Consider the following 15,114-nt stretch of genomic DNA (forward strand, 5'->3'; position numbering starts at 1 on the left):
GTTACTATCCTTGTGTTACAACATCCTTGCAATCATCCAGAGCATCCTAGCAACTGCATAGCAGCACACTGGGAACCACCAAGAGCACTGTAGCAACTGCATAGCAACACTAGAAATCACCCAGAACACCCTAGTAACTGCATAGTAACACACTAAATAACATTCAGCATAGCAACATGTGAAAACCACCCAGGACACATATTCAAGCCGTCCTAGCAACCAAACATAGCAAATCAACACCCTGGCAATCCTAGCCACTGCAAATAAATGTGCTGAAAACACTAAGAACACCTTAGTGGCCACATTGCAATATCCTAGTAACCACCCTGAACACTCTATGTGGTTGTCAATCCTGTGTGTTCTATGGGGTTGATTGGGTGTTGCGACACGGTTGATAGGGTGTTCTGGATCGTTGCCAGGGTGTTCCTATTCTGTTGCTAGGATGCTCTGGGTGGTTGCTTGGGCATTGCTATGGGGTGGCTAAGGTGTCCAATGTGGTTTTAAATGTGCTGCTATGCTGTTGCTTCAGTGTTCTGGATGGTTGTCAGGGTGTTGCTATGCAGTTTATTGTGTTACTATGTGGTAACTACAGTGTTCTGAGTGGTTGCTATGGTTTTGCTATGCAGTTACTAGGGTGCTCTGGGTAGTTGCTAGGATGTTTCTATATGATTACTAGGGTGTTCCAGGTGGTTGAAGGCTTTTTCTATGTAGTTGTTAAGAGAGTTCTGGGTGGTTACCAGAATGTTGCTATGCATTTCATAGGATGCTCTGGGTAGTGGCTAGTAAATGCTCTGGGTGGTTGCTAGTGGCAATGCAGCCTCTTAGGTGTTCTTAGTTCTTCAGCACATTTACTTGCAGTTGCTAGGGTTGCCAGGGTGTTGCTATGCTATGTTTGTTTGCTAATGTGTCCAAAGTGTTTTTTCACATGTTGCCATGCTTTATCAAGGGTGTTATGGGTGGTTGCTAGTGTTGTTATGCAGTTAGTAAGGTATTCTTGGTGGTTGCCAGGACGTTGATATGCGGTTTTTAAGGTGTCTGGGTGGATTTACACATGCGGTTGTTAAGGTGTTCTGAGTGTTTTTCGCACATACTGTATCTTTGTTGTATTCTGGGAGGCTGCTAGTGCATTGCTAGAAGGTTGTTTAATTGCCCAATTCAAAAGGTTTGTCCTGCAATGCAGTTTTAAATGAACTTTCCAAGATATGGGGATTCAAGTAACTTACTTTGCAATAGATTTCAGTGCTACCTTAATTTCTATCATCAGGAGGACTTTTTGCCACACTCCATATAAACCTTGCTTTTTTGTTAATACAGACAAAACACAGATGCATGTGATGAGAGGCTTCCATTGTCTTGTTAAACTGAATGTGATTAGTTGTGCCAATTGTGATGCAAATTGCTCATTGAAATACCAACATGATTAACATTGGCTAAACTATGAGTCCATGTTGAGTTGATGCAGATATCTGGGTCACTCTTGGAAAACAATATCAAGAACATGTAATATTACCATAAATAAATGCCATAAAACAGATATAATACTTCCTCTCCTTGTAAACTACAGTATGATGAATGTGAAACATGGAAATGGACATGATTTGACATGAAAAGCTGATACATTTAAAGATTCACTAACTAATAAGAAGTTGACTGTGAATACAGTGAGATTATGTGTAAGAAGATCAAAAGAAAATGTAACAACTCCGACAATATATTCCAACTGGAAAACATCCATCAGCAGAGACAGACAAAATAAAAAAAGAAGTAGAAACTTATTAGGCTTGAAGCAACAAAACTAAAAGACAGGCAAAACAAAAGAGTATTGAATGTGTCCTTGAGCAATGATTACTGTCCTACATATTGTACATCAAAATAAATCAAACAGGGCAGGTACACAACACTCTCATCACAAGTACTGTTGTCCTGAAATGGCCCATCCAGTGTTTATTTCAAATAGAAAACTGTCTTTTTAAGGAGCTAGACCTTTTCCAAAAATAGCACAGATTTTCTTAAGCTAAGCCAAACAATCCATATAACAACAGACTGAAAGAGAAGTGTCTGCTTTTGTACATTTTCAAACGTGGCTCATTCAAGCAGAATGTAAATTCAGGATTATTCGTTTAGTAAAAAACATCAGTCTGACAGGAGGGAAACATGTAATCCTTCATGAACATGCATTTACATCTCCACAACAAACGGGGAGTAGCTGTGCTGTCTCTAATGAAGTCAAGCTCTGATGAGAGTCCATCAGTCTATTAGAGGAAACGCACAGCTGATAAGACGCAGGCAGAGGGGGACATTAGGGATTCTGGAATGTACGGGCTGATTGTTCTGACTGGAAAACACTTATTTACTTCAACCCCAGCAATTTGGAAAAAAATAAGTTAAACAACTTTGTAGGGCACTCTCCTCTAGGCACTCTTGCATGTCTGGCTAAGGACTCTTTGTGGCCGTTTCCTTATTATTTGCTCCTGCTTTCCTTTTTTTTCAGTATATGGTTATCTATGAAACAGCTCACGGTAGTCACCTCTCCTCTAATCAAAATTGTATGTAGTCGAATCTTGGGGGAGTGCATACTAGCAGGTTGGGAGGAGAGTCCTCTTTTACTGTCTGAAACTAGAAAAGATGCAAAAGTGCCTGAACACATTTTCAGCGGTGGCCTTGATTCTATAAGTATTGTTCTCATCCATTTTCACAATAGGGATTTTTAACAATTCTTCTGTAAAGAGTTGGGTCTATGCCATGAGCCAACCATCTCTGAGACTAACCACAACATTACAAATTTGATTTGAAGCCAAATGTATATGAAAATTTGACCAAAAGACAATGGTAAAAGACTGTATTCTCAAATTATTTTATGGGCTTTGATGGTAGAATATAAAATACTATATTATAGTCACTGATTATGTAAGGGATAATGTACTGTCAAGCCTGTTATTATCACAAAAATAACAACAGGCTGTCAAATAAATATAAGCTAAACCAAACACATAAGCTACATGTACTGTATGTATTTTCTCAGGCACTTATTAAGTCTAAATAGATGGTCAACATATAGAATTTCAGTAGTACATCCAATTGGCAATAGCCATATCATACTGTTCTTGTTTTGTACTTGCTATATCAATGAAACAACAGCAACATCTTGAGTAGCAAATAGCATGTATAATATGTGTACATGTAATGGGGTCTTCATAATTCACCACCCAAAATCGTCATGAAATAGTCATTTGTATTAATAAAGCACTCAACTGTCTTTTAAAAGGGTCAGGAAATGGAGAATGACATATTCCTTGAGATTTCCTCGACATATAAGAGGTAACTGAGCATTTATAATTACCGCCCAGCTAAAATGTCTTGTTTTTAAATCTGTCTGTTTTTGACATCACAAGACATTGCTCATTTGTATTTACACACCCCACAACTTGCGTCATCGCACCCTTGGCCCCTCCCACTGATATGCAGTTCAATAGAGGAGGCCTTGTGTGGCTTCCTATTCCTGAACAACACACTCTCACACCCCAACTCGTCACATACGGATGCTAGGGCAGGACCCCTTGGCGTCGCTTATTGACGCGCCGGGTGTACCTTTGGCGTCATTTTACGACGCGTCCGGTTTTGAAACATAAAAAACCAGTTGGAGGGCCATTGTAGTCTATTCCTTTTTATTTTTATTGATTGCGGTCTCGACTCTCGACCCATTCGCGGCGTGAGCTTACCCGAGACGTGACATTTCAACGCTACACGCTCCGGTTCGCGGAGATACATAGAAGTCTATCGGACCGCCCTGTGCGTCGAAAAATGACGCCAAAGGTATACCCGGCGCATCAGTATGTGACGAAACTGCCCGAAGCGTCCGTATGTGACGAGTCAGTGTGAGAATGTGTTGTCCTGAACACCAAAGGGGACCCATCTGGGCTATTTTCAATGATTTTGTATATAAACATGAACTTCACAGACTCTTTGACCACTGTCATGCATCTCTCTGCTTTTAAAAGACGCAGTGTCAAGTTACAACTCTGAAACGGACAAGCAATTCTCTTTCATTCAGCTGCTGCCTCTTGTTGTTTTGAGTACAAACGTGTCAAGGATGCATTCTGTCACCCATCTGCACTATTCTTAATTGTTGGTGTATGTAAACATAAACTAGATGGACGTCTTTGACAGTTTCAATGGGTTTCCGGCATTGTCCACATCAGTGTGCCTACCGTATATACAGTTGAATATATTCAGATGCAATGTGTCGGATGTTCTTTATGTGTAAACCCTGCAATTTTATTTTATAATGTTGAGGGGCTTGTTCATTATCTTCTGATTGAGTTTACTGATTTTGAGGGGCTGCATGATGTATGCTAATCATAACAGTGTGGACGTTTTAAGGAGGAGCTTAAGCCAAAATAGAGCATTTCAGACAGAGGGCCAAAAACAGGGAGGAAAATTATCATATATTACTAAATGATTACTGCATTGGCGCCAAAAAATATTTTATAACATTATCAGCGGACCTTGTGGAAGATAATAAAATTATAATAAATAGCACACATTTTCATAATGGCCCCTTCATAACCTCTTTAATAAACAAATAAATATAAATCATATCATGTGATAGTAAACTTTTATAGATATGATATAACTTAAGGGTTACATTTTCATTGTAACCGCAACTTCTCTGATTGGTGGACCTTGGGTTTATAGGTACTGTAGTTCTTTACCTGGATTTTGGCAATTAAACCAACAAATAAATAAATACATTGAAATCACATTCATGTGTGGATTTTAAAGAAGCATATACAATCACTTAACAAACTCTGAGCTCATGGTAGGTCTGTCTTGAAATATAAATTTGTTATTGTTAAATTCTATTACTCTATGGAGAACATGAATGTGATTTTTACTTCCAGAACCCAATTGTTGTGCTCTATTGAGAGAGCACAATGTGGCTTACCATCACAGCTGGGCAGAGCGTGGTTCCACTGATGGTTCCTCTCACACACAATGGGCTCTTCATCGCTCAGAGTGTAGCCTTGATCACAGCTGAATGTCACCCTGGAGCCGATGATAAAATTATTCCCATGCCTCTTCCCATTCACTGGGATCCCTGGATCTAAACACGAATCGGTTTCCATCATAATGCCTGTGAGAACAAGGGAAAAAAAATATTTAATTTCAACTCCAGGGTCCAAATTGAAAGTAGGATGGTGTCAGAAGCAGTTTATACAGTATAAATCAACATAGGTCAGTTCCCCTGTGGTTTCAAGGGTTTTGCCTTTTTCCCATTCCCTTTCTTTAACCAATACATTTTTATCCACTTACCTTTTCTATGCTTTGAATACAATTGTGAAAAATTGTTAGCACTGTTTACCAAAGCTGAGAGTTCCCCTCAGAGTCCGGCATATGAGAAATATTTCAACCTGTCAGTGTCACAATGATTCGCTTCTATTATGTGGCAACAAAAAGTCTTTGATAGCCATCTGAAATGCCTGAATAAGGGGTCTCAAACTCAAATTACCTGGGGGCCACCAGCCAGGTGTTGTTCTTGATCAAGGGCCAGTTGAGCAGTTGATATACTGTGTATATACCGTATATATATATATATATATATATGTACTGTATACACACAAACACACAGTAAATATTTAACATTAACAAATAAGAATAAGTATTTAAATATAATTTATACAAAAATAAAAAAAAACGTTGTGAATATGTAACCACATTTAAGTCTCATTTCCCTCAAGTGCAAATAATAATATTTTGTTTGATAGCCTCCAAAACTTTTTAGCCTTCCTGCTGTGCCGTCAAACTTCCCTGAAGATAAATATTTTAGGAAAAACTCTTCTTTGGCTGACATCTTTTGTGCTTGTCAGATAATATTTTGTTTGGATTGTATGTGAATAGAGAAGCAGGGCTTGTTTCTCCCCTCATATTTCCCTGATATGCAGTATACTTGATGTTGTCTCGATACAGACAATAATAAATTAATACATTAAGTGTGAGGAAGCAGGTGTTCTATTCATTTACATTAAATTTACATTTATGCATTTGGCAGACACTTTTATCCAAAGTGACTTACAGAGCCCTTATTACAGGGACAATCCCCCTGGAGCAACCTGGAGTGCCTTGCTCAAGGACACAATGGTGGTGGCTGTGGGAATCGAACCAACAACCTTCTGCTTAACAGTTTAGTGCTTTAGCTCACTACATCACCACCACTCCATACGCACAGAGAATAAAATAATCACATAAAGACAAGTAAACCTGTGAAAACTGATGTGTGCAGTACAAAATACACAGAATACAAAATAGTCCTAACTGTAGAATATTAAGATATGAACGATATCTGACACATTTCTAGCCAGTTTTGAAATTCTAGCTGGAGGCTTTTTTCGGCTCTGAAAAAGAGGACATGTCTGTGAAAAAGAGGACATTTGGTCACCCTAAATTTCACGACACAATATTATTTATTTTGCCGTGGTGCTGTGGACTGATGCAGAGGCAGAGCGTGCCAGTGAATAGTGCTCAGTTAAAAGTTTTAGTTATTGGTGCATGGTGGACATGGTAGATGTTTTCAGAGTTGAGTTACTCATCTCTCCCTCACAGCTATCTAGCAGATTGATCTGCATGTTTAGTAGATTAATAATGTGTTGGCTATTGCATAAATGTGTCGGATACCGAAAGATTATGTAGATTTACACTCTCATTACAACATCAGGAAGATAAGACCCTTCCTCTCTGAACATGCCACGCAACTGCTTGTTCAGTCACTTGTCATAACTAGACTGAACTACTGTAACGCTCTCATTGCAGGCCTTCTTGCATGTGCAGTTAGACCTCTGCAAATGATCCAGAATGCAGCAGCATGTCTGGTCTTTAATGAACCAAAGAGAGCACATGTTACACCACTCTTTGTCTCTCTCCACTGGCTGCCGGTTGATGCACGTATCAAATTCAAGGCTCTGATGGTGGCATATAGAACAATCACTGGGTCTGCTCCAACATACCTAAAATCATTTCTGGAGATCTACACGGCCACTAGAAGCCTGCAGTTGGCTAAGGAACGTCGCCTTCTTGTACCAACACAAATAAGCACCAAAAGACTTTCTCGGACTTTCAGCTTCATCGTACAACATTGGTGGAATGACCTTCCCAACTCCATCCGTGAAGCTGACTCACGCTCTGTCTTCAAACAACTAATCTTTTTCAACAGCACTTAAATAGTCACTAAACATAAATAAATAAATTGCACTTGTATATGTTTTGAATACTATTCTGATGCTAATTAAATTTTGTAATATGGTACTTTTGTGTCCTTAAGATGATTCGCTTATGTTTTCCTCTTTTGTAAGTCGCTTTGGATAAAAGCGTCTGCCAAATGAATAAATGTAAATGTAAATGAAATGTAATGGCAGACCCATTGAAAGTAGAAGTTCCATTTGGAGACGGGAAACATCACAAGCAGCTATTTGTGAGATGTTATTTAAATATAGGCCTATAAGGACATAAGTTACAAGGCAATATGTTAACACATTTTTGAAAATTGAATAATTTTATTTCAGATGTACGGGCAAAATAAGTGACTTGAGTTGTAGTACAGCGCATCAAAAATGGAAGCTGTCACCTGAACGCGCATCACATCAATGGATGCTTCCAAGCAGCTCTGTAGATCATGATGGAAGTGATCTAGTTTTGTTAAGTGTGTAATAAACCATGTGGACTATATTAGGTTATAGTTTAATAATCCTTTGAGGGGAATTATGGGAAACATTAAAAACCAACAAAATGCAGAAAGTAAAAATTAATTTGCGGGCCAGGTTTGAGGATAAACTAGTAACTCTCACGGGGGCCGTATGATTCTTTCTCGTGGGCCAAATGAGACCCCTAACCTGAATAATGGTAACGCATTGACAAGAATGAGTTTCCTCAGAGATTTCACGCTTATGGCCATGATGTTAGAGGTAAATCATTGGGACTCATGAATATCAGTTGAGAATCACCTCATGTTCCCATATTTCTCAATTTTCTGTCTCTTGCAGTGCATTACATTATAATAAAGATGTTAAATTAATGTGGAAAAAGAGCAACTGAAGACTGTCTGTCAAATCAATTGGTTTTTCTGAAAATAGTATTTGCATTTGTGCAGTTAGGGCCACTGGAAAAAGGGACATGGCATGGATGTTGTATACTATATGTATTGAATATATTGAAGAAGAAGACATTAGCATTACCATTCTGTTATTATACTTGATTTTCATGAAGCATCCAGTATGTACAGGTCATACAGTAGCATACATTTCTTTCAGAGGCATATGAGGTGTGGAATCCAGTAAAATATATACCAGATCCTATTCTGACTTCTTCCAGTTAGCCCAAGAACTACATCCATTAAAACATAAGGTTAAACGACAGTGTGTTGGGAATTGTCATCTACAGTGGCCATTTCACTGTAATAAACTGTAGAACTACTACTGCAAAACTACTGTGAAAGTAAGGCAACTGGCTGCCAGGAAGATACTGTAAATCCACACTAAAATGTTTCACAGTGAAGAGGAGAACTGGACTCACTCTCGTAGCGTATCTGGAACCCTTCACTGGAGCGGCTGTTGTCGGTGGTGAAGAGCAGGTACATGTAATTGCTAGTGCTGATGAGAAAGTGGGGGGCCTGAGTGCCGTGGTACTCGCCGATCATAGGGGAAGAGTTGGAGGGCCCATCACGAATCTCCAGTGTGTCGTAATTAACCTCCGTCTGAAACCTGCATGAAAAATGGAGAGAGAGCAGAACATTTGCTTATGACCCAGGTCTTAGCAGAATTACTCTAATGGGGAGATTAAATGGGGAGGATAATGAACAAAATTGGTGGAGCTAAAAAACTGCTTTGAGGAGGCTGTGACGAGAGTTTCCAGGAAAGACAATGGGCATCTGGGCTCATAAAAAAATGCTAATTCTGTCATTCTGGAACTCGTCCTCAGTTTGTTCTTAACCAGTATTACTTACGTTCTTCTGTGTAGTACAAAATAGACAATAGAACAACAATTCATAGCCCGAAAAATTACACCATAAAATTAGTACATACAGAACATTATGACCCATGCACTATATACAAAGTGTCCAAGTTTAAAAGCCAGTTTAAAAGTAGTGGTACAAGCAGATTTTCGAAATTTGTCAAAATGCCTTCCTGAGAATGGGCGCTTTCATTTGATATATGACTTTTATATTAATATTTTATATTTCAAAATTTCCAAAGGTCGGTGCTCATTTGCGATGCAAAGGTTTTCAGATATTATCATTTTATTTTATGTAACATAAATACAAATGTGATGGAGTTCTGTAAAAAGTTCATATAACTATTTACATGTAGAGAGGCAAGAAAAAATATGTGAACCCTTTGGGATTATCCGCATTTTTGTATTAATTTTTCATAAAATGTGGTCTGATCTTCACCTAAGTTGTAATAATAGACAAACACAATCTGCTTAAAGTAATAAAAAATAAAAAAAAATAAAAATTCATGTTTGTATTGATGTTTTTTAATTATTCACAGTCCATGTTGGAAAAAGTATGTGAACCCTTGTATTTAGCAACTGGTAGAACCTCCATCAGATGCAATAACCTCCACCAGACGTTTCTTGTTGCTGTTGATCAGCCTTATATATCACAGATGAAGGATTTGACATCACTTATCCCTCTGAATTTGTTTTAGATTTATTGCATGAATAGCCCTCTTCATGTCATGTCGCAACATCTCAATTGAGTTATGGAAAACAGAGGTTTTGGTGTGCAGTGCTTTTTTCCCTCCAAATATAGTATTGCGTGTTTCAGCCAAAAAGTTACATTTTGTTCCATCTGTCCACAGAACATTATTCCACAAGCTTTGTGGAGCATCAAGGTGGTCTTTCGCAAACATAAGATGTGAAGAAATTTTTTATTTGGAGAGCAATGGTTTCCTCCATGGTGTCCTCTCATGAACACCATTATTGTTCAGTGTTTTTTCTTAACTTTGGTTCATTTTTACTTGCTTTGACATTGCATGTTGTGATCTTGGGGTGACACGTGCAGGACACTCATTCCTGGGAAAACTAGCAACATTGTAGAAATTCCTACATTTGTAGACAATTTGTCATCCTGTGGATTGGTGTACATCCAGATATTTTAGAAATGTTTTGTAGCCCTACTTCTTCAAATGTCCTCTGAAATGTGTTTTGGTCAGGGCATTCTCAGGCTTTATGAGAAGTTCAGACTCTGTCAGTACCCAGACTGTATGGCATCTCCTACAATCTCAGCTCATTGACTGGAACACCTGCCTCCAATTATCTATTTTAGAGTCAGAAGTCCAGAGGTTCACATACCTTTTCCTGCATGGACTGTGAATAATTAAACATGTTCAATAAATACATGAAAACTAAAATAAAATGGGTTACAATTTATTTTACAGTGTCCTTACACACAAGTACTGAGTACTAATAATTAACAACATATACTTACTAAAGGTTTAGGATTAGGGTATGGTTTTGGGTTAGTTGCTTGCTATTACGCATAATTTACTGTTATTACTATAGTGATTACATGTAATATTTATAACAACGACACTGTAAAATAAAAAGTTACCATAATTTGTTTGGCATTACTTTAAGCAGATTGTGTTTTTCTATTGTCATGACTAAAGTGCAGATCAGACCACAATTTATGAATAATTAATGCAGAAACTAAAGGGTTCACATACTTTTTCTTGCCACTGTATGTATCCAAGGACTTTTCCATTTTAAGCGTAAACTCATTACACTTATTGGCCACTGGGCCAACCTGCAGGCCTTCAGAGTTATTAATAGAGAAAATCTTGTTCATAAATATTATAGAAGTTTGTTCACAAGGGTTGCGTTTTTAACTGGGAAATATAATTTTTTTTAGTGCTGAAAATTGTGAACAAGCTTTTTTCATGCACTTATGAATGCGTAAGGGACCTCAAGATTTTCAGTGAAAGATTTACAAAAATGTCTGTCTTTTTTTTTTCTTCACAACAACCTATCATATTTAAAAAATATTATAAAGAAGACTTTGAATATGATGCATGGGTAACATGGGTTTCTGTTATAATACTTTTGAATTATTTTTAAGCTTTAAAGTAAGTCTCGCTCAACTGCCATTTTATTGAAAACACAAACCAAAAAATGTTTTCTCTTGCCTTCCGCAGAAGAAAGAAATTCACATGGACTTGGAATGACATGATGGTAAATTAGAACATAATTTTAAGTTTTAGGTGAACTATTCTTTGAACATGCAGTGAATTCCTTCCAAAAATAAATACCTGTCAAAAGAGATCTTAATGGCATGTTCCTTTCTGGCTTCAATCACCCATTCACAGTTGAGTGAGTCTTTGTAGTATCCAGGCCAGCCAGGGGACAGCAGCACTCCCATCGGAGCTGTTAGATGTCCGCCACATGGAGCTGGAAAAGGGAACACACAAAACAACAGACTGTCAGCAGCAGCCACCTCACAGATCCCACCAGAAGAGGTAGAGGTGATTGCTGATTCATCTCATGTTTGAGATCTTCACTCTGAAGAGTAAAGACTAAGGTCGCCTACACTCTAGAGACAATTCTGTGTCAGGGAACACTGCAAACATTGATTTTAATGGGGATGATGTGGTGCAAGAATGTAGAGAAAAAAACACAAGGGTTTACGAAAGAGAAGCTTTTACACTACTATCAAAAGTTGTGAAAAATTGCAGACACATTTTGAGCTTTCGAATATTGGCAACAGGACGTGATGTCATGTTCTAAGGCTTATACAAATAAGAATAAATTCAAAACGTTAACGTATAGACTATTGTCTACTTGACTTCCCCATTAAACTGCAATCCATGCAGCATTGAAATTTGCATTCTTTGTATTGAGCTTCAATCAGTGTTAATCTGTTATGTTAGGATAATCTATTGGCCAAATATCTTTTTGTTGTGCTTATTATTAGTTGACCAAATTGGAACTTTTGTACACAACAGAAGATTAAACTTTTGCCATATTTTAAGAGCACTATGTCTTAAATGCATAACTATGCAATATGTCATATGCACAATGTCAGTGGTATGGCCATGAAGTTTTGGTATTTTTGTGCAAGAATGCAGCAAGTCTAGGCGCTCGTGGGCTGGGTCAAGTGCAATTTAATTCAGAGGTTCTTCTCTGGTTATTGCACGTCTGCATCCTATTATACTGTATATTCCATTCCCTGTTATGCAACTTAAATGGGCCATATACAATGCATGAGAAGAATAGAAATAAGGACCATTTGTATCTGGTGTTCTTTTGCACAATTACTTATGTACAACAAGCTATTACAAAATAATTCTGCAAAAATACAAATGCAGTAACTTGATTCGATGAGACAAGGTTGGATCCACCTCTTTCCACACCCCCAAAATGAATTTTGATAGTATTACTCTGTAAAACGACAGATCTTTCTCTATTGTATAAGTGCCCTTAAACCTTCTCACCTTCACACCTAGGGACGGCCGCATTCCACACCACATTTCCGTCCTGTGTGACACAGGTGATGGATTCGGATCCATGGGTTTTGATGAAGCCTTCGTCGCATGTGAAGAGTACTGAGCTGCCCAATAAGAAGTGCTCTCCAAAGCGCTGGCCGTTGATGGGGATACCAGGGTCATGGCATTCATTCTGACCAAATGCTACGGACGCAAAGTGAAAGTATAATCAGTGTTGAATCAAGCATATAATACCAAACAATCTAGATCCTGCCTGTCCTTGCCTGAGTGGATTCTACAGTAGCACTTAAACCTGAATCAACTGCACCTAACCTTTAATTAGGAGTACTATAATTAACTATATTTAATTAACAGCTAACTCAACTGATCTAACTCATACTAATTTGCAAATGCTGCTGTAGTGACATTTATCAGTGCACCAAAAAAACATCAATCTGGTAATGTTTTAACCTCATTTCAAAGGACTCAGTAAGTTTATCTTTGGATGCCTTCACATGTTTATCTTTGGATGCATGATCACAGTAACAATCTAACATATCGTATACAGTGCAACGCAAAGTATATATAATGTAAAATGTAACGACATTAATTAAACAAAAGCATAATGTTGAAATAGTTTTTCATTAGGGAGTTTGTGTCAATTATAGATACATATGTTTGTGTGATTGTTCAGTACACCGCAAGCTCAAATATATTATGCATACAGACTCAACACGTATGCGTGCAAACAGAAAGCTATGATACTCCATGATGCAAGAAGACACGCATTTACATTAGGGAATGGCATGGTTGAATGCTTGATTATGATTGGTTGACAGCCATTTACAAGCTGTTAAATTATTAATGGTCTATAAATGCACAGCTATGAAGTAGTTCCAGGTTTGCTGACCACATTACAGTTTCATATCACTTTGATGCCCACTTTACGAGATCACTTTTAATATCTATGGAAAGCACAGCTGTTAAACAGGACACTTAAACCGGTGCTTTAAGAAAGTGATTCTACACAAAAGAGCTTTTAGTAAGCATTTTACGTTACTGTATTTTAATATAGACCATTAAACTTGAACAGACTTGTTGTTGTTTTTCTATTACACTATACTGTGGTTTGAGACGCACTCAAGATGGCTAAAACTTTTTGTCAAATCTCAGTTTTCCCTGAACACAGCTCAGTGTAGACAACTCACATGTCACACATGCATCAAAGATGTCAAGCTTAAATTATTCAATGTGTGCACTTGCTGAAGCTGAGAATCCTGCCAAAGCTAATTTAGTGTTTTCATTCGGTGAACTCATCCGTCTGCGAGGCGAGGCCCCTGTGGCACTGTGATGGCTAATGCACGGGGACCTCACGGCAAGGGCTTAGGGCATGTATGCCGCTCGGGCCCATTCCCCAATGACAGCCCCATTGTTCTTACAGCCGCGCATGACAGTTGCTCCAGTGCTACTTTGGGAAACATGCCATTTCTTTCTGTGACAGTGACATACCATTACTGAAACAGCACTATTGAGAAATCAAACCAAACAATTCACTGACATTGCCTGGAACTGCCGGCACCATCTCCCTACTATAATTTATAACCCCACATATACAAGCCAACACATAGATGTCCATGCACATACACCCCTGAAATTTAAACTGACAAAATCCCAGTACTTCCTATCATGTGACCATGTGGGAGGCACTGCCTTTCTCAAATTTGTAAAACATCATGTCTTTGTTCCAAAACAGGAAGCTGCCTACTGCCTATACATTATAGGTAGCACCTTCAGCATACTAACTGAAATAGAACTTTATAAATGACTCATTTGGAATGCTCTATTCAAGCAGCAACTGGTTTGTATGTGTGTCACACTAAGCGCGCTGAAAGCTTAACAAGCAACTGACTTCAAAAGGGTTTCCTGTTAGCATGTTGCTAACGCTTGTCACAATGCATTCTGAGATTTTCTTACATGAAGGATACATGTGGTGCTGCTATAAAATCTAGACAACAAAAGTTAGTTTAGAAGAAAACAAAAATGTGCTGCCTTCCTTTTGGAACTGCCTTTGTGTTGGGAGCATGCCTATAATGCCTTCAAATGCTGCATATGTAGGCGTTTACTAGGGGTGATATCTCAATCAGCTCTCCAGTTCAGTAGTCAGGGTAATGGTCAGTGAGTAGGCCATTTCTAGGGCTGTCTCAATCACAATAGCATTCCAGTGCACTGAAACGTTCACTCCCTAAAAATTCCGAGAATGCACTGTAAAAAAACAGGGTGCATTATTGATAACTACCCTTACCGGAATCGTTGTGATGTATTTTAAGCCATTAGAAGACAAGCACACATGTAAAATAACTACTTATTTTCTCTTTAAAAGAGATGTTGTTTGTAATTTCATTCATCAATAATGATCAGGAAATGGAAACAATCTTTGAAATATTAGAGTTGTAAGAAGAATGTTAAAAATACATTCCCTTAAGTTTGCCTTTCTTTATTTATGTCATTAGTCTTTCATAATAACACTGTCCTTTTGAATATCTACAACAAAAATGCATGACAGTGTCATTTATACAGTGATGTTGTTGATTAATACCAGCTGTATTTTAATGCGCATGCTCGTTATCATGTCGCAGGTAAT

General features: G+C 38.1%; 1 protein-coding gene across 1 annotated transcript in view; it reads right to left on the reverse strand.

Annotated features, from left to right (window-relative positions):
• LOC127660590 (CUB and sushi domain-containing protein 1-like) overlaps positions 1 to 15,114 on the reverse strand; it is a 524,643-nt gene that overhangs the window by 224,083 nt on the left and 285,446 nt on the right. Inside the window, exons 14-17 of the mRNA XM_052150909.1 lie at positions 12,483 to 12,677; positions 11,301 to 11,439; positions 8,563 to 8,750; positions 4,946 to 5,134 (exon numbers count right to left, since the gene is read on the reverse strand). Of these exons, the coding sequence (XP_052006869.1) occupies positions 4,946 to 5,134; positions 8,563 to 8,750; positions 11,301 to 11,439; positions 12,483 to 12,677 (711 nt within the window). The remainder of the gene's footprint in view (positions 1 to 4,945; positions 5,135 to 8,562; positions 8,751 to 11,300; positions 11,440 to 12,482; positions 12,678 to 15,114) is intronic.

Source organism: Xyrauchen texanus, chromosome 20 (genome assembly GCF_025860055.1).
Source record: "Xyrauchen texanus isolate HMW12.3.18 chromosome 20, RBS_HiC_50CHRs, whole genome shotgun sequence".
Lineage (NCBI taxonomy): Eukaryota > Metazoa > Chordata > Actinopteri > Cypriniformes > Catostomidae > Xyrauchen > Xyrauchen texanus.